The sequence below is a fragment of the Grammomys surdaster genome, unplaced genomic scaffold (assembly GCF_004785775.1).
Source record: "Grammomys surdaster isolate TR1022 unplaced genomic scaffold, NIH_TR_1.0 206, whole genome shotgun sequence".
NCBI classification, from domain to species: Eukaryota; Metazoa; Chordata; class Mammalia; order Rodentia; family Muridae; genus Grammomys; species Grammomys surdaster.
In genome coordinates, this window is record NW_021604651.1 from 442,489 (window position 1) to 466,857 (window position 24,369).

Here is a 24,369-nt window from a genome sequence, read left to right on the forward strand (position 1 = left end):
TAGGTGAGTAGTGCATCTCATGAAGAAAATATTTCAAAACTTGTTTTTATTGCCATAAACTATGTATTTTTCTTCACAGAATTAAGGTATACACATAAGAAAGTCTTATCTTTCATTTGAAGGACAAATGCCTTCTTTAAGAGGGCAAGATCTGATATATTTTGTCATACAAAGGTTTAGGATAAACATATTTTTTGAATTTTTTGAAAGATGTTTTATATTTTTGACACATTTTCTTATTTTAGTAAAATATCAAGTAATAATCTAATCATTTGTCTCTGGAGGACCTCAGTAAATATACTGAATAAAGTATTTTGTCTATTTGCACACATAGAGCTAGACATGTATCTGGGTATACATACATATCTTCACATACTATTAATAAGTGAATTCCTATGTTTAAGGATATAAAAATTGATGACATATGCTTCTTCTTGCCATGGCACTAACAAGCAATGTATCCATATGTATTCACTGCACTATAGGTTAGAAGCAATTTTGGCTGTTTAGAGTGGGACAAAGGTCCCATACCATGTTTTCTTAACCTAAAAGTCCTTTCATGCTCACTGTACAGATGTGCTTAGTGTTTTATCGAGGTGGTCTTGAGCTGCAGATACAGTCACATCGCTCATGATGATCCAACTGGATATCGACAAGAGCCATTTTCTTAGCTTTGCCCCTTCTCTTAAAATGGCCAGGCTCAAACTTCAATACCTATGACAAAAGATAAGAAATATATTTCCTGTTAGAAAGTCCTTGTGTTTAAGTTAACCAAGTGCCACTCATCCATTCCAGTTCTCTAACGAGTAAGCCATTGGAAAGTTCAATGAGCAGGATAAACTTGCAGTTGGAACAAGCACATGCAGATACTTCTGTAAATACCCATTGACCTTGTAACATGCAGGAGTCTACTCCTCCACAAATAATGCCCCTGCCTCACCTTTAGTAGGAAGATGACTTCAGGTGTCTCAACAGGCATTACCAATAGCCTCCTAAGAACCTATGTTTTGGTAAATAGATCATTGTTCTTCTGAACAGAGCACATGTTGTAAACAAATATAATGCTAAGCATATTACCAAAAGGACAGGATGATAATGATTTTTAGCAGACTGTGTCAATCTGAATAAATGCTGGACTGAAGTAAAACCTTTCTCCCCTCTCCAGAAGTCTATTAATGGCTGCAAAAATACTTTTCTTGACAACATAATGCCTTTTGTAATCCAAGACTGAGCAACAGTAGAAGTATTTGTACATTAATACCTGTATATCATCACTGTGTTACCATACTCTATAAGAATATATAACTTTTAAAATAAGTCGTTTAAAATAATTTTTCTTTTAAAATTTATTATTACTCCTTGTTTGCATGGTGTGGGTGTGTGTGTGTGGGTATTGAGAGAGAGAGAGAGAGAGAGAGAGAGAGAGAGAGAGAGAGAGAGAAAGTCAGAGAGAAGGAGAGAGAGTCAGTGGAGGTCAGAGGACAGTTTTGGGGGAATTTATTTTGTCCTACTATGAGTTTTGGGGATTCATCACAATTGACAGGCATGCACAGCAAGTATTTTTATCTAGTAAAGCTATCTTGCTGGCCCCTAAAATAGTGTTACTACAAATCATTAGTTTAAAGAGACTCTAAGCCTTCTTTTCTCCTGTAGGCTTTCTGGGTCAAATGCTGTCAGGACATATACGTGGTAACACCACAAACTCACCCTTCCAGTGGTTCCCAGCTCATAACTCCTCTTTCTGTACTTAGGTTTCACCAGCCTTTACATTTTGTTTCTTTCTTCACCATGACACCAGCAAACAATTATTTAGCCCCTTACACTTTTCCAAAAGTTTGTACAGGTTTCCCCATTTTTGGTCACTGTTTTTTGCATGATGGAGGAGGTTTGCCTATGCCTGTTTCACTGATTACATAGGCAAAGCTTTAAAGGCAGGGAATTCCCTCATCCACACTCTTCTGGTGACACAGGCCCTGGGCCAGGATCTTATCTCCTACCTTCTAGAATGCTGACAAAATGTTTCTGTGATATACTTCCTATTTCCTTCTGCATCAAAAGCTTTGCCTGACCCCAAGTCTGCAGTGCAGAGTTATGCTTTTCTATCAAGGTATATTTTGTTCCTCATTGAAGATTACATGGGGGAACTTACTTTAATGTCTGTGTAACTTCCCATGGCATCTTCAGAGTTCTACACTATGAATTGTATTCTCTGACATTTCACTGCTTTCACAGTCAGTGCTAAAAGTATTAACCAAACCCAGAGCATATATTAGGAACAACTATGCCCAGACTCCTTGGCATTGAGCATCCCCGTCTACAGTCTCCATTTATTTACTCTTTAACTGTGCAGTTTCACAGGCTCTCCAGTGAGGCAGAGAAGAAATCATTGTATTTATGTTCATTATTCCGAGGGACCTGGAGTTTGTTTCAACAGAATGATTCCAAAAGTAAAATATAAGAATAAAGGATTAGTCCTGACAGTTCTGGTAACATTTTTATAAAAGATTGACTTATTATTTTCTATGATGTAATTATGTATGCATAATTTGCATCCCATACTTCTACATGAATTTTTGTATTCTTTCTGTTAACTGGATGGTAAATATTTCTGCCAACATGGAGTATGTCCCAGACACTAGACTTCGTTATAAGTGGCTCTGCAAGTATAGGGTTATTTTGGTCTTGTTACATGAATTAGCTACACTCCTAATTTAATTGACACATTAAGAGAGGGATTAAGTTATTTGCTTAAACAGGGTCATAAAGATAGTATGTAGGAGAACCAGAAAGAAATAAACTTGAGGTGGCCTAAACCAGGTCCTTACCCATGAAAGTAAGTCCTGAAGAACATGTCTCAATGAAGGAGATGGATGTTGCTTATGTGGAAGGATATGTAAAGATTTCTTTCTTTCACATTTTTCCTATGTTCTAGCTTCCAACAGACACAGGAGGCAAAACAAACTATGTAAGGCAGTATGGATGAGACAAGAGAAATCGTATACAAAGGCCTTGTTCAGTAAGAAATACACTCATCCTTCTCAGGACAGGAAAACTCTGCCATATTTAGAAGAAATGTTTGGGACAGGACAGGAGCTGAGCCTGGTCTCACCAAGAATTTCTCCAATATATTTTCAGACTATCTAAATGTAAATAGGGTTAGGGCATCCTAGGTTGTGACATGATTTCGAAGAAACTGAATATCCTTTGCGTAAAGTAGACCCTTATCAAGGACAGGTGATTTTCAGAGGCAGGCGCCTATAACATCAGTGCTCTGCTTATTTGCTCTTTCATTTGATGTCAAAGCGAATGTTTGGGAATAAGAGCAAAAGCCCAGTTTTTCAGCTGACTGTTCAGGGATTTTCCCCTGTGTTTTGTAATAAGCTACAAGGGCACAGTATATTTGTGTTTTGCTGATAAGAAAAGAAAAAAATGAATTGGCAGACTCTTTCCCCAGACAAGTCAGAAAAGCACTATTTGAACAAAGTGGAAATTGGACAGCTTTAGTGGCTGATCACAGTGCTGATGTTCAAAGCTCTCAGACCATGTAATAGTCTTAAGTTCAGGTACACAGTACTGAAAGGATGAAGAAAGCAAGGCTGATTTCAGGAAGCATGGAAAGTTAAAAGAAAAATGAAAAGCTTTTATCAGAGAGAGCAAACTGGTGGGTTATGGGTTACCTAGCCACCTTTAAAGCTAAGGAACCGTTGAATTAATTACGGCAGCCAAAGGAGCTTGGTAATAGGTACCACCACAAAATGCTTTCCCATTTTCCAAGCCATGATTCACAGCTTCAAGCATACACACAGAAATCAAAATCTGCTGGGGGGCAGCCAGCCATGGCTCAGCACCTATGGGTGAAAATGAAAATCCTGACTTCCTTTCATCATCTGGAAAAACCACATGATGACAGGAACATTGACATCTACTAAATGGAGAGTGACAGACCCAGTTGATGGCTTTTATGCCACAAAATCAGAGATGCTCATCTTGTAAATTACCAGTGTCACAGTCGCACAAGGTGGTTAACTACAGTCCTTTGCCTTACTGCCAATAACACAGAGAATGAGTCATGGCTATAAGGATGTTACACAAATAAAACAATGCTAGACACAAAAAGCTCTCTGCTGATTTGACCTCTTGTTTATCGGGAATATAAAAAGAAAGTTGTTAAAACTTTGAAAAAGTTCTCAAATTATTGGCTGGTATAGAAATACAAGTACATATCTCAGGGAAAATGCATTACATAAACCTGAATCATTAAGACTTCATTTAAGATTTTATCTAACTTCAAAGGCAGAGAGTATTCAACAGAGATTCAGTTCCTTAAGAAAAAACAAACAAGCAAACAAGCAAGCAAGAGCACAACAAATTTCTATTTTTTGCTTCTGTATTGACTTCTTTCACATGTAAAGATGTCATATGAATATAGAGATTCAAGCATTCCAAGGAACAGCAGTGAATTACTATGAAACTCAAGTGTCTTAGGAAAGGTATTTGGAATAGAAATATTTTCCTAGGTGGTGACTCAGCAGAGGCTGAGCAGGAAGTCATGCCTAAAACACAGGACTATTAAAGAAAGAGAGCTGGCAAACAGGTTAAATGACACACAGAAGTTTAAAGGTGACAGAGACCTGAGTTACAGAGAGAGAGTTTAAAGAAGATTATGGCTTCTGAAAAGGCAACCTTGACATCTGTAGATGTTTGTTTCAATTGAAAGCTGTATATGAATCATCATGGGAACCGTTATATAATTAAATGGTAAAAATTTTTTTAATAGCACCTTAGAGGAATACTGCATGCATATTTAGATTTAGCTTCTCTGCTGCAGGAAAACATGGGAGGCAGATTGCATGATGTTCTAGAATACTTCCAAGTGTTATTTATGGCCTAAAGAGGGTTGCATTCCTTGCAGGTCTGCTAAGGTGGTTCAAGAAGACCTTATGTGAGGCTAGCAGGATACAGAAAAGGGTTTACATATGTTGTGGTATTGGAACAAAGAGTCCTTTCACCTGGCAAGTAAGTGAGCAGGGGATGGAGAGTAGTTATGGTAGAGACCATCAGACCATTGGCTCTCAAGAGTCCTGTCCACACTTGCCTTGTTGATTACAGTCTTTGGATGCTGTCAATCATCTCAGATCCCCATATGGAAACAAGCACAAGTGCTATGTATGTCATTCAGAAAATGACTAAATTCCATTTTTATTCAAGCTGTCTATACATATGCAACACCCTACACGTGATCTTTGTATTTCAGGGATAAACGAACACATAGGTCTTCTAGCCTCACAACACAATTAGATGCCAGTTTTAAATATAAAATTTTACAACAACATACAATGAGGCAAGGGTGATTATGAAAGAACTTTATTCTTTTGAAATTGCATGGGCCTTTAGCCACAAATTCCTTTACATTGCTTATTCAGTTTCAAGAAGAGATTTTCAGAAGCAGGAAAGTGGAAAAGTTGATGGCTATCATGCTATTGCCTTCTTAGAACCTTCAAATTGCAAGCTTCTCTAGGACTGTGAGGTTTTCTTAACTAGTGTGCAGCTGCTTCCTGGTCAGACAGGGCTTGAAATCAGGTCTTTTTGCTCCTGTTTGGCCATTTTCCTGCCCTGGCTTTCCATCTTTGTGCCTATTTTACAACTGTTATGAATCATAATACAATTATCTGTATTTTCTGTGGTCTTAGACAGCCCTTATGAAAGGGTAATTTGACCCCCAAAGTGGTCACCACCCTCAGGTTGGGAGCCATTGCTTATGGCATCATCTAGAATAGGGAAACTGGCATGACTTATGGTCCTTTCAAAGGTTGAGAAAGGCTCTCTACCAGTTACAGTTATTCTGTTTCCAGAAAACTGATACCAAATTTCTCCTGACTTCATTGTGGTTAGTTACATTCATGACTCCAAACTTCACCACTACCTTTTGCAGGGGTGGAAAGTCTGTTCTTGGTGTCTTAGGTCTCACTTTGCAAGGTATCGGTTTTAGTAACAGAAGTCTTAAACATGTAAAGAGTAACACTATACTTTCTTGAAATCTGAGGCAGAGATTTACCATCTCAGTACTGTACTCCTTCTTTGAGCTTTTTTTCTTCAGTAGTGCATCTGATGACTAGCTAGTCATACTTCCAGAATAGATTAGTGGCCTTACATTACTCTTACAAATCTTGTATTTCAGGAATAAATGACCACCTATGTCTTCTAGCCTTCACATCACATTCAGATGCTAGTTTTCAATATAACATTTTACATCAACATACAAAGGATTATTCTGAATTCCATAATCAGAAGCTCTCAATCTGAGAGTAGTGACCCCTTTGGGTGTTAAATTACCCTTTCACAAGGGTTGTCTAAGACGACAGAAAAATACAGATAGTTGCATTATGATTCAAAATTATGACATAGTTGCAAAATTATGATGTAGCAATTAAAATCATTTTATGATTGGGGTTCACTACAACATGAAAAACTATATTAAAGGATCTCATCATTAGAAAGGCTGAGAACCTTTGCCTTAAATGTACTAGCTACAATGACGCCCTCGGCTCTGTACAACATGGTATCCACCATGTGGCAATTTATATTGCAATTACTTAAGATATAATTACATTTGAAAATTCAATTTTCTCTGCATTCTGCACATGTCACGTGCTTGACAATCATAAGTTGAGGGAACTCTTGCTCCCTCAACCCCACGTTAGGCTGTACCAATATGTAGAGTTCATGCCATTAAGTTCCACTGGACAGTGTAGGCAGCTAACCTAGTAGGTGATGATTGGTTTTAATGTCAATTTGCCATACACTAAAATCAATAAGTTGAGATCTTAAGTGGAGGAACTGTCTTGATTATCTGAGTTGACTTGTGAAGACCCACCTCAAATACTACAGCATGGTTCCTAAGCATCTTAGACTAAGTGTTTGTCTCCCCAGGCATTTCTACTGTGCTGTTGATTACTTTACGGACATCAGAGCCAGCATTTTCATTTGGAGATTTGAACAAAGAACATTTGCTCTCTAGGAACCTCCAAGTGTTTGGTGCCATGTTATGATGGCTGAGGCAAGCAAAGCAAACATACAGTAACATAAACATTCTCTCTCTCTCTCTCTCTCTCTCTCTCTCTCTCTCTCTCTCTCTCTCTCTCTCTCTGACACACACGTGCACACAGACACACACACACACACTTCTGTCAATCTTATTCCTCTAGAAAACCCTTACTAATACAGCACCACAATACAATCAGTAGAATAGGGGAAAGGCAGAGAAACTAAACAAATAAAATAAATAAATTTATCTTCTGTCTCTGAAGTTTTTCAACTATTGACTCAATGTCTTTGGCCTAGAATCTAAACAATAATAGATAGTCACTGTTTATTATGAAGGGGAGAAACAAAATAATATTAAATTTATTATTATTATTGTCATCATTTTTATTATTATCATTATTGTTATTAATTTGCAGCAGTGAGATTGAATCTAGGGTCTTACATGTGCATGAATTATAGTCCCAGTCATGAGCCCTATTTTTCTTAAAGAGTCACTACCTGAGTTATCTTTTGGAAGGACAGAAGTCATTGGACAGCCACTTTCAGCCATCTCCTGTGAAATAAGTAATCACCTCCATGAAACAGAATGAGAAATCCTCACTTGAACCTTGAATTCTAATGAAAGAAGCGACCCCCATGTGAGGTGTGTACCCTTCTTTTCCTGATGAAAAAGCCATCTTTCAGACAAGAGGACAGGGGAGAAGACTAAACATAGCAGACAGAGGAGCCCCAGTTCATCAGCACAGGCTCACACTCCCCCACCACTTAACCTGTTATCCAGAACTCCACTCAGGCTGATCTGTTTGTTAGGGTCTTCCTTTCTTTGTAATGGGTCCTGTGTCATATGAAGCATCTCAAATCTATATGCATTTCTGTTATCACTCTATCTTATTTGGGAAGCATCAGCCACAAACTCAGAAGAGTAGAGGGAATTATTCTCTTCTAATTTTACACTGTGTTCAAAGATGACTATGAGGGATGCTAGGAAAGAACATGAATCAGAAGCTTATAAAACTTAAAAAAATTATTACCATTTATTTACTTATTTATTTATTTATTTATTTATCTATTTATTTATTTATTTATTTGTGTGTGTGTGTGTGTGTGTGTGTCTATGTATGTGTTATGTGTGCCTGTATACATCTACATGTAGATGATAAAGGAGGACCTCTGGTGTCCTGGTTTATACTTTCTGCCGTATTATCTTGAGCCAGGGTCTCTCTCTCTCTGAACATGGAGCTGGGTTGGTAGATGACAAGTCCCAGTAATTCCCCACACCCTGCATTTCTGCTTGTCACAGAGATAGAGTTACAGACATACGTGGTCTCACCCAGGTTCTATGTGGGTGCCAGGGATTTGAACTCAGATCCTCAGGATTGCACATCATGTGCTATCATCCATTAACCCATCTCCTTAGCATCTGGAGTTTGAAAGCAGAAAATAACATTGTCCTGCTCGGAAGAGTGCTCACCCCGCTACAAGAGAAGTATTCTGCCTTATGCAAACAGTGACAATGTTGGTGTCATACAGAGCTCTTTAATTATGTACATTCTTATCTCTGAGTATTGAGCACTGAGATACTTGTGGAGAAGTTTGCAAGCTCACTATGTGACTGATTCTTTTTATTTTAATTGGTTATTTTATTTATTTACATTTCAAATGTTATTCCCCTTCCCAGTTTTCCCTCCACAAATCCCCTTTCCCATCCCCCTTGCTCCTGCTCTTCTGTGAGGGTACTTCATCCCCACCCACCCACTCACTCCTGCTTCAACACCCTAGCATTCCCCTATGCTGGAGCATTGAGCCCCCACAGGACCAAGGGCCTCCCCTCCCATTGATGCAAGATAAGGCCATCCTCTACTACATGTGCAGCTGGAGCCATGGGTCTCTCCATGTGTACTCTTTGGTTGGTGGTTTAATCTCTGGGAACTCTAGGTGGTTTGGTTGGTTGATATAGTTGTTCTTCCTATGGGGTTGCAAACCCCTTCAGCTCCTTCATTCCTTCCTCTAATTCCTCCATTAGGGTCCCTGTGCCCAGTCAAATGGTTGGCTGTGAGCATCCACATCTGTATTGGTCAGGCTCTGGCAGAGCTCTCAGGAGACAGCTATACCAAACTCCTGTCAGCAAGTGCTTCTTGGCAACAGCAACAGTGTCTGGGTTGGTGTCTGCAGATGGGCTGGATCCCTTCACTTAAGGTCATCATCTCTCATAGCAACTCATTTCACATCTCATCGACTGCAAGCATGTACTAGGGACACTGTCTTGAATCTAGCAGAGGTAAGAATATGGGCACAGAACTTTGATTTTTCTCCTAATGAGATGAAGCTCAGACTGTGCCTGCTTCTGGAAATGAAAGAAAGTGTCTGCTGTTCTCCACTGAGCACCTGACAGTGACCATCAGGACACATTTCCAGGTATTATAGGAGTTTGGTAGGGGAGTTGACAGGCATGTTTGTTTCATGCCATTGCTGATGGAGTGATTGATGTTGTTGGGTGCTTTTATCCTGTGCTGGGCAGGGGTATTTCATATAGAACACTGTACTTTCAATAGAGTGCTGTTTTATAACTCACAACCAAAGGAAGGGATCAAGAGCTCCCCTTTTTCTCTATGAATTGTGAAAAGCAGTTCAGGGATGACTATTGTAGTGTACAGACTGTTGTAGTGAACAGAGACTGTTGTAGTGTGCAGAGAAACCAGGGAAAGAATGGTGTCTGGATCTTTCAGATTGTTCAGAACCAACTCTCTGCAATGCAACACTGTTATTGGGAGTTTCCACAAATAAGGAATATGAAAAAAAAAATCAAGCTAAAATCTCTTCCCTCAGAGTCCAGATGAAAGGAAAGCAGTCCACAAATACATCAAAGCCGAGACCTGCACATTCTTGTTTAGACTTGCACATTCTTGTTTAGACCTGCACATTCTTGTTTAGACTTGCACATTCTTGTTTAGACCTGCACATTCTTGTTTAGACTTGCACATTCTCGTTCACAGTTTCTGCAGTAGGTCTTGTCACGTCCTAGACTACTTTAACTCCCACCAGTTACAGAGTTCCACAGTTATCCTTTTTGGAAAGCAGCACAGAGCTGACACTTTGAGACTGAAGGACAACCTCCAATCTGGAATTCATCAATTCACACAAAAATAAAACACAATGAGGAGGGGAAACAGCACTCTGCTGATAGGAGAACAGAATCGATGTTTCCTTTGAAAGCAGCAGGTGGAGTCAACTACTCTCATGATTAAGAAAATACATTCTTTGTGGGTGTAAAATGGTAAGTTCTGCTTCTCTTAAGTTGAACTTGGCCACTGTTGTGAGAGGTGCACGTCAGTGTTGATGTGCTGCAGCAGCAGCAGCAACAACATGAAATCAAAAGCACCTACCCCAAACTAATATTTTAATTGTCTATTATCCATCTATGTATCTATGTATCTATGTATCTATGTTCTGTCTGTCTGTCTGTCTGTCTGTCTGTCTGTCTATCTTGGGCAAGGTCTCATTCTGCAGTTGAAGTTAGCTTGGAACTTATTATATAGCCTAGACTGACCTGTAATCTGTAGGAATTCTCCTGCTTCTGCCCCCTTAAAGGCTGAGATTACAAACTTAACCCATCATGCCCAGTTTAAAACCTGCTATTCAAAATCCAGAGTCCTGCTTTGAGAGACTGTCTATTCATTCCTTTGTTTTGTTGGGTCCCCCATGGTCATCCACCAAGCACAACTGTTCATAAAACCTTCTCCTTAGCACCTGAAGCTGCATCTGCTTCACATGCCAGTGCATATGTTTAAACACATTTCCATGGATTCTTCACCTCTTCCTGAGTCTGCAGCCTTGGTTTAATATCTTTGAATACAGGAGAAAAGCCTTCCTGCAGACATGGCTTGCAGTGGCTTGCAGTGTGCTCATTGAGTGGCTCGCAGTCTGCTCAGTGAACGACTGTGTTCTCACAGCATTGGCTGCTCCAGCGCTTGGGCAGCTGTGTTCTCACTGTTACAAACATCGCTCACTCTTTTAATTTGTTTCCCCCGATCCTGATCTTTACATTTACTTTTGTTCACTTCCTTCACAGTCCAAGAGCTAAATTTCCAGGTAGTGGTGAATGCTATTTAGGAATAATAAGCATTTCAAGGAAAACAAACACAGACTACGTCAACATTTATGGAATGAAAAGTTCTCTGACAGTTTACATTTTTAGGTTTTGATTTTTTTTTAAAAAAGTGATTAAACTGAATTTAAGTTTAGCTCTTAGTATTTTCTTTCGATCACCTAGATCTCACAGCTATATCCTGTAAACATCAGATTTCTCTACAAGTTGAATGAAGATTCTCTAAACCATCTTTATTGAAAATCTGGTAAGGTTGGAAGCCCTGGAACCTGGAAAGGGATGGTAGAAGCTTCACCTGCTTCCAAAAAGCTGCTATCACATGACCACAGCAACCCATGGAGAAGATAGTGATCATCAGTCACATAGGTGCAGTGATCCCAGACCCTTCCACATGCTGATGAGTTATCCCTAACATCTTACACCAAGCCAATAGAAAGCATCTGCTATCATGCTCTAATCCACCTCGAAATATATATATATATATATATATATATATATATATATATATATATATATATATATTCTTATAAGAAGGAATAAAGATGTGTAAGAATTACTCCATCACCTGAGAACATCTGTCATTTTAAAAGCTGTAACACTTCCTAGGGAAGAGAATGCTCTCCTGAAGCTTTTTAGGCTAGAAAGCTCCTCTACACCTTGCTTGCTAACTGATCCCCCTGCCAGCTCAGCTCTGCACAGCACAGCCTCCTGGAGCAGTAGAGGTAGCAGCTGGAGCAGCACGGGCACCAGAGAAGCAGGTGTGGCTACATTCCTCCCTGCTCATGTTCCCCCTCTCCCCTTCATTTGACTGTTCCCACCAGGCTAGAGATATCTGCAGATCATGTCTGGTACACAGACCAGCACTTTATCTTACAGGCAGTTATATAGTCTACACACTATGGTTCACTGTACTGTGAAACCAGGATTCCCTTCTTTAGGATGCAATTAGCCATTGTGAATTATCTTGGTAGAATTTTAGCTCCCAACAACACATTTGCCTGGGTAAACAATTAAGCAATAATATTTCCTTGTACAGATTTCATTATTTTTGTCTTATGTATATTAGCATTTTGCCTGCATGTATGTATGTGCATCAGGTGTGTGCAGTGCCTGTGGGAGCCAAAAGGGGCATTGGATCCTATGGGACTAGTGTAAAGGGGCAGCTGTGAGCCACCATGTATGGGCTGGGAACTCAGCCTCATTTCTGTAACAGGTAGAGGTGCGGGGAATCATTGGGACTCATAGACTGACAGCCCAGCCCCATGTTCAGTGAGAGATCTTAATTCAAGATAATAAGGCAGAGGACACCAGAGGTCCTCCTCTATCATCTACATGTAGATGTACTCAGGCACATAAAACACTCATACATACACACAAATAAATGAATAAATTCTACTAAATAAGTAATTGATATTTTTTTTAGTTTTGTAGGTTTTCTGATTCATGTTCTTTTCTAGGATTCCTCCTATTCCTCTTCAACACAGAGTGTACAATTAGAAAAATACAATTTCCTCTGCTCTTTCTGAGTTTGTGGCCAGCAAGTGCTCTTATCCACTGAACCATCTTTCTAGCCCATTGACCAACCATGTTAAGTAGCACCATCTACCAGGTCTCCACAGACTGGCATAGATGATGCAGATAGAATAGATGGATGTGGATGGGATAGATGATGCAGAAGGGATAACTGCATACATGCACTGGCCTGACATTGCTGATGCTGTACCTCATGATACTTCTTCACTGTCTTCCCTGAGCTGCATGTGCAGGACTTCCAGTTGACAGTTCCGCAACCGCAGTTGCCACCACAGCGCTGTACGAGTAGGCAGCGTGGGAAGAAGACTGCATTGGTCAGCTTCAGCTCCTCTCTGAGATTCACTGAGTGATTTCTGGGAGTGCAACTGTAACGTTTGACGTCATCATTGAGCCTGTCCAGGTCCACTGTAGAAAAATACACACAAGCAGTGCATGAGCAGAGATGACAATAAGCAAAGATTCTGATCTGAGACAAGCCCTCAAGTGGGGGTTAAATTTGTCCCTGGTATCTTACTATGGAGCACTATGGTTGGAAAGATCCAATTTTTCTTTTGATTCTACATGACCTTCAAATAACAACAAATCGTTAGCTGAAATTTGAATCTTGGTTCAAATCCTACAACTTGTACATGCATAATGTTTTTGAGACAGGTTTCACATAGTCTAGGCTTGAGCTATACTTGCTATAAACATTGAACTTCTGATCCCCCCCAACACACACACACACACACACACACACACACACTTCAGAGTGCCACCAGGCCTTGCCATGGCACCTTAAAACACGATGTGAAAAGAACAAGCAAATACAAAATGGCTGAGAGATAAGAAAACAAAACGGTTGGCAACTGTAAATAATTGCTTTTATATTTATCTTAAAGAATAAATTAACAGCCTCAGTTGCTTTGTGGTTCCAAACATTCTAAGTCCCAGCCATTGCTTAAATATACTTTGAGTTATATACAGGTAACAGTAAGAGAGTTGCTGCAACGTTATCTAATGATTTCTGGCACTGAAGTATTTACAAATAAGCGGTATGAAGAAACAGGTTTTAATTTTTATTTTAATCCCAAAGCCAATCGAAGCACTAGTGAGAATGCTACTGTAGGACAACCAAGATTGCCTGTGTGCATGTGTCCCAGGCGGGGAGAGCAAGTGCATGCATGTGCACTGAATCCTAGGTGGCAGTAGTGTCTTATTTCAGTGAGGATGTGGCTTTATTTTATGCCTGTTTCCTTTCTGGAGAAATTTGTTTAACCACTCACAGCCTCTCCTTCCTCCTGGAAAACATTTAAATATTTAAAAGGTTGAATAGACTGAACCTGTTATGTGATGAATGCTGGCTAATATTCTTTATTTTAATTCACTTGAGTTCCTCCACTTTTATGTTTCTCCCCTTTAAAAGTCAATGGTTAAAACAAGAAAATGCCAGTTTTTCTCCCCCATTTCTCTCTTTTGAGCATTTCTCTATATAATGATTATTAAGGAGCATACTAAATGAGGATTAATAGGAATTAAGACTGTTATGCTAAACTTTCAAATCTAAGTCCTTGCGCTGGTTAGTGTTGGCAGCAGACAGGTTTCTAGGCCCACGTGGAGGGTTAATTGATAAGGTAATACCCATCTTAAATGTGGGTGGAATTACTCCTTGAACAGGGATCCCAGACAGCATAAAATAAAATGTGACGTGAGCATTAGCAGTCACTGCTTGTTCATTCTGTCTGTGGACGCAGTGTGAGCAGCTGCCCCCTTAAGCTCCTACAGCCGTGACTTCTGCACAAGGATAGACTGTAACTCCAAGCAGTGAGCCAAAACACAGCCTTCTTTCCTAAGGGGCTTGCGTTGAGGTACTCTAGTCATTGAAGCAATGGAAAAGAAACTAAGACGATCATAATCACTTATTTGTATAATTATTGCATAAGTTACAGTTTAAAGAGTATTCTCAAAATCTATGTCTAAATTTTCTGATTGATGTACACCCAAGTCACTTACTGCATCCCCAGCTAAAAGAAAATCCTGCCACCCACACTTAGCTCCCTACCCTGTGCACCAGCCACCTCAGAAATGCCACAGATGTCAAGCAGGCAATGCCACCCGCACCTGCATGCTAGCTCCTGCAAATGTCTCAGTCTGAACTCAAAACTGAGAATGCAGGAAGGAGGAATTCCTGCAGCACAGATCAAAAGCCAAGGATGATAGCAGACTGTTTCTGAGAGAAAGAAATGTAAGAGAAGTCACAGATCTGGGCCAAGAATCCATTAACTCCATACAGTCAGAAAACTTCTCCAAGAGTAAGAGAGAATGGCCATATGGCCAGGTGACCCTTGAATGGGAGTTAAATGGCGTCTGGATTGGTGTGCTGCCGAGTGCCTTTTCATATAGGCAGCTGTGCTTTAAATCTCAAGGGCAGAGCTTTATTCCTGTTATATGCTGAGTCCAGGACACTGTAGGGACTCAATAAATGCTAAATAATCACTGTGCATAATTTATTACTGTTTTTTCTTCCTTTGTAAAAACATGTCATAAGTTTTGCTATAATCAATCCAGCTTTAAATTGAATGAACTCTGTCTTGGGAAAGGAACCATTTTTATTGCTGCTAAAGCCCTGCCAACAACTGCAAGCAAAGCAGGAAGGATTGCATAAAGGGATTAAGAAGTGCAGCAGTCAGCAATTACATGTGTCACCTTGAGATAAATACTCATGCTGGCTCATGCATTACCGGGCTGGTGGACCAGGCTGAGGTAGAGGGCCAAATCTGCTGCCAGTTATAATGACAATGCATTTGTCCAATAGAAGAATAAACAGATGCAGTTAACATGGTGGGGGTGGGGTAGGTCATGATGCCTGCGAAGGCAAAGACAGGACGAATCAGCATTGGGCTGTTTCCTTACTGCAATCTTATGCTAGGCAACCTCTATTACATTCCTTTGCTCCCCATCTTTTTTAAAACTGAGAATAATAAAAGTGAAGAGAAAGTCAAGCTGCAGTGAATGCCCTTGCTTCTTTTCATCTATAGTCTCTTTCCTAACACACAGAAATGGAGAAACCCATAGGTGGAAAGAAGAAAACTAACATCCACTGGACCTGAATCAGGCATTCTTAAAGGATACTGAGCCAAAGTTAGGATAGTGAGTGCTTACACCTCCACATGCAGAGGTATCCATAGCAGCATGCCTTCTCCATGGGAATACAGCAAAATGACAAGGTTCCTTCAGCAATCTAGGTAAAACACACAGGTTTTGTTCCCTTTGAAGGACCGCCTCATGGTGGAGCAATGTCTTTACTGTAAAATACTGCTCACTTCCATTTCTCCCAGGGAGAGATTTACAAGGCTGTCAGTTTAATGCAGTAAGTCATTGGTGTGACTGATGTAGTACCCAGCAGCTCTCAAAAGGGGACAAAGAAGTGAGCTTCAGGCAGGAATCTGATATTAGGATAGAACAAAGATGTAATTTCAAGCAGAAACCTAAATCTTAGGCTAGAACAAAGAAAGAAGTTCAGGCAGGAATCTAAATTTTAGGCTTAAACAAGGAAGTAGGCTTCAGACATGAAAATGACTTTGGGCTAGGACAGGGAAGTAGGCTCAGATATTTTGGTCATCCTGATAAGCCTTTAGAAACAGTGATTATGGGAGTGTTCACAGAATTGTGTTTAGTGCCTTGCTTGTTCTTTGACTATTTGTGTTTATTGTCTTGCTTCTTCTTGACTATTTTCATCTATTTTATTGCTAGTTCCTCAACCTAGAACTGACCTTAATACTTGCATGTGATTAAACTGGTATAAAAGCAAAAAGAAGGAGAGGGGATGAGATAGGAGTTTCTATGGGGGGAAAATGAGGAAAGGGGATGACATCTGAAATGTAAATAAATAAAACATCCAATTAAAAAAGGGGGCCAGAGACCACAGAGGTACTCAGTTTAGAACTAGAATCAATAGATTCTTCTGACTGGATGCAAATAACATGAAAATCCAATAGCAGGCATTCTGCATCAGGTATCAAGTTTCCAGTCAGAGAGAACTGATAACAAAATAGCTCCAATGGAAGGAGCTCTCTAGCTCTCCAATGGGAGCCTCCCTGGAGAACTGGGAGAAGGTGCCGCCCTTCCTTTGTGTTTTCCATCTCTGTTACTGAAAAGCAAGGCTGTCCCAAGCTTAGTCCAAAGGCTCATTACTTCATCTAATTTTCTTTATTTCACCCGAGTGGACATGGTATGATAATGCCAATTTTGCTTTCCTTTCCAATTTACTCTAGATTAAAAAAAAAGGCTCTTTGTTGTCAGTAAAGAGTTGAGAGTTCTGCACTGACAACTTTCTAGAAATGTTAAGTACGTTTCATGATGCAAATCTTCAAGACACAGAGATCCAAAGTAGAATTCTGCCCCGTGGGTTAGGAAGTATCTTCCTGTTATAGATCGAGCCTTGAAGTGTAGCCCAGGTCCAGGTTTACCTGGACTGTAGGAAGAATTGCATTTTTATGCTAGAATGGAGATAAGGATGTATGCCTTTGTCCAATTTTTAATAGATAAGGTCTTAGATGTAGGGGAAAAGCCAGGCCCGTCTTCTTGTCCCTATTAGGTTACTAGTAACAGGAACTGTATTAGGTTTTCATATATGACTGGATGAAATCTTTATATCAGCTATGTACAAATACAAGTTTATTTTCACATGAAAGAAATAAAATCTTTGAAAAATTAAGAAAAGACAAAACCTATTACCAACCATCTCTAATTTCTCTTCCAGTGATCTAAAGGTTTATGGGAGCAGACTAATCATCATTATTTCTCCACTCCTACAGTGTGGGTCCTAGTGGGAGAAGCAAATACAGCTGCTTTAAGATATTCTTCTAAAACCACATTACATTTGCAAGTAGAAGCCAGGTGGATCCAAAGAAAAGACAACGTCGTGTGTGTGCCAGATTTTTAAATTTTTTTGCTAAGAATTGTTATTCAGTAACAAACAACTCCATGAATGAATCAAATAAACCACTCAGATTCTTTTGAGCATAATCTTTCCAATCATACACAGAGGGAAAATAATTCATATCTTATTAATGTTTCTTATGCCGGGAAACTCTTATCTCTAACTTAACCTAGAATGTGGTATGAAAGGTTCTGGAAGAGCTGAGAAGTCAGCGATGTAGAATGGAGATAGCTCACTGCATGGCCATGACCCATGGCATAGAACATGGCTTCTAGCAAGATGCCTCTAAGATGTCAATCCCGTGGTGTGTAAGGAGGATTATTGCAGGAGACCTGTTAGGAAAAGGGCTAATCAGGTGATATTGGTGTTGTGATATAGATTTATAGCAATTGGATAACTGTGGAAGGTGAGAGGAATAAATGAATAATTGTATTTTTATAACAAACAATGAGGGGCTCTTAGCCCTTTTTCATGGTTCATAAATTCCTCAGGAGGAATTTAACTACTTTATATGTTTTACAATCTCACTGTGAATTTTCAGATCCCCTCTTCTATAAATCATGGCCTAATTGTGGAAACTATTTTTATAGATCAATCAAAAATTGGGGGAAAAAGCTTCAATTATTTAATAATTTTTATAAAAAATTAGGATATTTTAAACTTAAAACCATGGAATATTTCAAATTTCATAATTCCTTTTGTAGGCTGAATTTCTTAAAAGTAGAAACATTTACCATATTTATCTATAAAAATTAACTTACTATGTCACAATAAAATGTCATCAACTGGGGCTGGAGAGATGGCTCAGTGGTTAAGAGCATTGGATGCTCTTCTACAGGTTATAAGTTCAAGTCCCAGCAACCATATGGATCAGATACCCTCTTCTGTTGTGTCAGTAACATTGTGCTCATATATATAAATAAAATAAATCTTTTTTAAAAATGTCATCAGCCAAATGCTGATTTTTAAGGTTCAAAACCATCACGAAGCAATGTGGCAATGGGAATTTACTGAGCCCCTACATCATGTAGGAAATGTGTTCTTGCACACAATTAAATTGGCTTCACGATAAATCTTTACTTTGGATATTACTAGTTCCACCTTTTAGCAGTGGAGAGACTCAGATACCAAGAGATTGAGTAACTTGTCTAAAACTAGTAAATGTTCATCCAAGATATTTTAGGAAATAACTGTAGGTAACAATGTCTGAAAGGCATTGAATTAAACTTGAAGAATATGGAGACCATTATCGGGTAAGTCTCTGTCACTGGGAATACTACCTAAGGGTATATATGCAGCTCATTTATGAAATAAAATTAGGAAAACAAGTGAAGGGATGCTTATCAATCAGTTATGTTTAAAAAGAAAAATCTCTCTTTTCTTTAAGCCTATGATTTTAAGCTTTAAATACCAATGGATTCCCCATGGCTTTGTAGCCAGCAAAGTCAGGTTCATGACATACCTGTCTACTTAGACAATGTCAGTGAACCTTTTTGAATTTGTTTCTCTTTCTGCAAAAAAAAAAAAAAATGGGAATAATGATACTCTCATGCCATGTATTTATTTAGCTTGAATGAATTTACAGTGTTTGAGGTCCAGGTCCAAATCTCAGCTCTCCATAGGTCTGACCCACATTAATGTTCCAGACAAATGAGGTCAGGTTGAATACAGAATCACTTACTGTCAGTAGTAGCTGAAGAGAGGTCATGGTCCCTTTCATCTACATATCACAGGGGTGATGCCCAGGTGTGGTCAGTTTGATTCATGTGACTTATGTCATTCTCTCAAGTAAAGACACTCAATGAGTCAGGTCTCCCCATACTGGCAATTCCTGAAACTATATATGCTTTTATACAGGAACATGTTTCCTAAATCTTGGTGGTCGAGAGAGAAAAAAGATTCTATGCCTGAGAGGTTAAGAAAGAAGTAAAGTTTGAGAGAGATAGTTCTAGAAAGTTCATGGGTAGGCAGTACCCTAATAAGATTGGTACTTGGCAATCCTTACATATTCTTTCAGAGAGTGCAGTAAAGACACAGTGCGCTTGCAGACTGCATGAGCCTCTCTAGATACTGCATGACCTCTCTAGACACTGCATGACCTCCAAGTTTTACAGGGAAGAGAATGGAGCTCAGAGAAAAATTGGCTCTGAAGAGAGATCTTCAAGCAATTAAAATGAACACCAAGTCCCATTTGTGGACCTGTGACCAGGTGCTTGATATTCTGCTTTATCCACACATGGTTTTACAAAGTGTAGAAATGAGCATAGCCATTTTTACAAAACGTGCAATTTCTCCAGATCTTTCTCTTTCTCTCTTGTGCGTTCATTTGTGGCTAGAGATTGAGCCCAGGTCACTGCACAGTCTAGGCAAGTGTGCTTACCACTGAGTTGTAACCACATAATCACCACCACTATTTTAAAATTCCATCATAGCACTTACACTGTAGACAGACTTTCTCCTTTACCACTGTGTGCTGGGTGTTACTATGACAACTTGTCATTCTGAAAAAAAAGTTGTCCTTCAGGAAGTAAGGAGCTAGGTCTCATTTTTGTTGTTAATCTCCACAAATCTCCTCTTACTTAGTGTCCAGTTTAGTAGAACCTAGGGATGATTACTTCTTAATGTAGAAATGTCTAATTTTATTTTAGGAAACTAAAGAAATACACACTGCACCTAAGTTCACAGGTCTTTCATGTAAGTGAATCATAGTTTAGTTTTAGCTAAGCCACAGTGGTCATGCAGTGACCTTGGTGGCATTATGCAACTGCTAGCAAGAACATCCATATAATTTACCTAATTTTGCTTTACTCGTAGTTATTAGAAATAGTAAATGAAACTTAATTAGAGAAGACTTTTTTTTTAACTTTTGCGTATCTGTGATGGAGGTACAAATTGATATTATTGATTAAATTTGGGTTTTGGAGCTATAGTTGTCTATAGATTTCAATTGGATATGCTACCTCTCCTATAATACTCCTGAGAAACTGAAGGTTGGGTCTACTAATTTATATTCTCTGCAGTCTGCAAGAAGTACAGCCTGAATTTGAGCTTATCCATCTGGGAGCTTTCTCTACGGAACTACAGGCTCGAACACAGTTATCTGTCCCAGATCACCTCTCACTCATTTCAAGCTCTTTTCAGGACAAGAACAGCTCAGTTTCAGCCACTCTCCCTCCTACTAGATAAAGCAGAAGTATATAATATTTCAAAATATAAACTGTTCTTGTTCCAGATATATATGGTGGCCCACAACTGTGATCCCAAAACTGAAGGGACTGAAAAGATTGTGTTAGGCCAGCCTGGGCTACAGAGACTGTATCTTCACACATAAACATACACACACAGACACAGACACACACACACACACACACACATACACACACCACACACACACACACACACACACACACACACACCCATGGGTGGGTTTTTGTAAAATAAAAACATGTTTCCTCCCAGAATGACAACCGTGAGACTAGTTATTCATTAATAGATGCCAGACCATAAGCATTGACTCATTCTCTGGTTAGCTCATAACTTATTTAACCCATTCAAACTATTCTATGTCTTCTGCATGGTTAGTCAACTCTCTTTCAGTCCCAGCCCACTTATTCTTTTGAATGACATCTCTCTGTAATCTCTCTGTGTCTCTCTTTATTGTATCCTGAGATCAATTATCTGCTGGTTTAATCTGTCCCACTGCCTGCCCCCCTCACCCCAGTTCCCAGGCAAATCTGCCTTTAATTCTCTCAATATTTCCCAGAATCCTCTCTCTTCCTGCCAATGTCCCACCTTCTATTTCCTGCCTCAGGTAATTGACCATTGGCATCTTTATTGACAGGTGATGCTTATAAGAGATTCTACAGGTTCAGATTGACTACTATGTGAGTTTTTTTTGTTTCAGAGGCTTCTTTGTTACACTCTATTACATTATATGTTTTCTCTATTCATATTCTGGTTTCCTAGATTTGTCCTCCCTAGAGCCATGGAAAATACCACTTTTTGATCCCTGTGGAAACCAGAAGAAAAGATGCTCAGTGAATCATTAATTGAAAATTACTGAGACTGATTGCACAATCCTATAGCCTAGGTTCAGAGTTGCTGAGACAGGAGGATTGTAATGTCAAGGCTTTCCTGGGCTGTGAAGTGACATTTAGGCTACCCAGGGGAATTCCATGAGCTCCTGCTTCAAAAGGAAGAGTGCTTGCCCAGCACTGACAAGTCCTAGGCATAGCCACTTCTACTTTGAAACCAAAAGAAATTCTAGTTCTTTTCCTGTACAAGATCATTAACATTTTATGATACCGGGGGGGGAGAATATTTTGGTTTTATCTCAAAGGAAGAGATCTCCTTTTCTGTATTTACTCCTTATTCACTGTTCCCCTCCTCAACCTCTAGAATGTAGCCCCAGGTTTGTATTTCCAAGTTCTAAAGGCAGAAAATACCAGCCAAAATATTAAACTCAGCTTCCTTTTCTCTGTGATCCAAGCAGGTGGTTCAGCCTCAGTGGGATGACAAACAATTAGACCAGCACATTTATTCAGTATGAGACAGTGGTGACTTGGCAGGGTTAAATGAAAGGTATGAGTCACTCTGCCTTCAGGCTGTTTTATGCACAAGTCTAGGAAATGGAACCAGAACCAACAGGGGAGAGAAAAATGCTGTTTACTTTGTCACAAACATCAAGTAGAACACTGCCTCGAATGCTCTGGCAAGGTTAGTTATTTCTGTAACCAAAAGCATTCTTTACAAACTGACACTCTTGTCTATGGGGTAGATTTTTATAGATTTTTCAAATACATTGGGCTGAAGGAGAGAGGAGAACTCAAGGGCAGAACACTTGTTAGGTTCTTAGTTCAACCCGCAACACTTCAAAAATCAAATATCTAAACATATAAAATGAATACTGCACATATGGTGTGAATGCTCTCTTCATGGTGGCTTTGAGGACTCCTCAAAGCATCAACAAATAATGTCAGTGCTGCAGCCTCTGTCCTAGAAGAATCTGAGTCAGCATGTCTCAGGTGGAGCTATGCAGCTGCATTTCATAATGCACCCAATAAAATTATTGATTCAGCTAAGGTAGGATCCATGCAAGGTTCCAGAATTGGTTATTTCCTTAAATAGTTTTCCTTGTGTTTGTTGTTATGTGTCTAAAGTACTCCTAACTCTGGGAAATCAGGGACCGAATGAGAGACAAGGTAGGTTCACCATGGAAGTGAACATATTTTTCAGAACCAGCAGTTGGCTAGAGCTAGTTAAACATTCTTGAACATGTGCCATTCAGTTAGGGCTCAAGAGGGCTCCCTGAATAGCCTTCACAAGCAGTTGTATACATCTTACCAATAGGAACCTAGGACACAGGAATGTTAGCAATTTAAGAAAACAAAATCACAAAACTGCATATGCTAAGAATTTAAATCCCAATCTCCCGTTTTTGTGTTTCCAGGGAAGACACACCAAAAAGCAAGGTCCTGCAGATGCTGCTGAAACTGAGACACTTTTGGGCAAAGTTGGGCATCTTTGATTCTGTGTCTGATGCCAGGTGTAAAATGTTTTCTGCTAGGTCTATTCTACTTCCCTTCAGGTTGACCTAAATATAGCAATGTCTTAAATAAAACCAATGTCATCTTTGAAATGAGCCCTGAGGAGGTTCCTTTCCAGTTACACAGATCTGTACATGTGCATCTAGGTAACACCGGCTCCCTGCACCTCTTTCGTCTCTCCTCCGTTGTGAGTGCTAAATATGTAAAATTTATGACCTAAGCCAGGAGCAGAAAGCACTGACAGAAGTTTAGTAATTAGTCATTCGGGTTCAACATTGCTGTGGTTGTGTGGAAGCAGCCTGGGCTCAGAGCTTGGAAACACCCTTGACATTCCACAGTGAGAAACAGGCCATGTCTTAGCTGAACACCTTCAGACCTATGTGACACAAACTATATGAGACTTGTTAGCAAAACTTCGTAACAAATCTTATCTAATCAAGCAAGGACAGAGCAGGAATTTTACCATGTTATTTTTTGCACTGGGGTTACACATTCTTTCTCTAAGATTATGTACATCAGCCACATGATAAATATCCCATATTACTAATTTTTGAAGTTTAGTTATGATTTTTACTAAAATGTTTGTCTAAGTATTCCTTTCCCTTGTTCTTTCATTATATTTTTCCCAAGCTTACAATGAAATATACTCAGATATGTCTTCAAAATATCCTGTGATTTATCGTCTTTTGTGACACCTCCTAAGCCTGCCAGTCACCCAGCTGCCTAGTACTTAGTAGATATGGTAGGAATGAACACTGTCAGTTGAATGGATGAGACTTCAGATAATTATATTAACTTAAGTAAATTTCAGAATGCAAATTCCACATTTTTTCCATTTCTGGCTTCTTGAGCTCATACAGACACTTAAGATCATACAAACAGAAAACATGACAGTAGAAGCAATTGTCAGAGGAACAAAGAGAACCAATTGGTGGCATACATATGAGAAGGGGAGGGTGAGGGTAAGTGGATATGCTCAAAATGCAGTGTATGTTGAAGCAAGCCAACATTGAATGCACAGAATTGAAATGGCCCACAGAGTGCTGGCTGTTCACAGAAGTTCGCTGGCCCCAACACTAGCAGTCCTGTGCAAAGTCAACACTGACAACTGCCAGAAAAGCCCAGCAGTTGATCACATGGACAAAACTAGTATGAACCAAAGACCAGAAAGTTCAGTTTGCTTCCATTGTCGCCTAGTCACACAGTCTTTGGCATGTGTT

At 39.5% G+C, this 24,369-nt stretch overlaps 1 protein-coding gene across 2 annotated transcripts in view; it reads right to left on the bottom strand.

The window, feature by feature from the left end:
• Positions 1–465: 465 nt before the first annotated feature.
• Pdgfd (platelet derived growth factor D) overlaps positions 466–24,369 on the bottom strand; it is a 206,066-nt gene continuing 182,162 nt past the window's right edge. The window contains exons 6-7 of one of the 2 annotated variants that reach the window (XM_028771406.1): positions 12,873–13,087; positions 466–714 (exon numbers count right to left, since the gene is read on the bottom strand). In XM_028771406.1, the coding sequence (XP_028627239.1) occupies positions 589–714; positions 12,873–13,087 (341 nt within the window). In that variant the 3' untranslated portion in view covers positions 466–588. The remainder of the gene's footprint in view (positions 715–12,872; positions 13,088–24,369) is intronic. The other variant, XM_028771407.1, reaches the window with a different exon arrangement.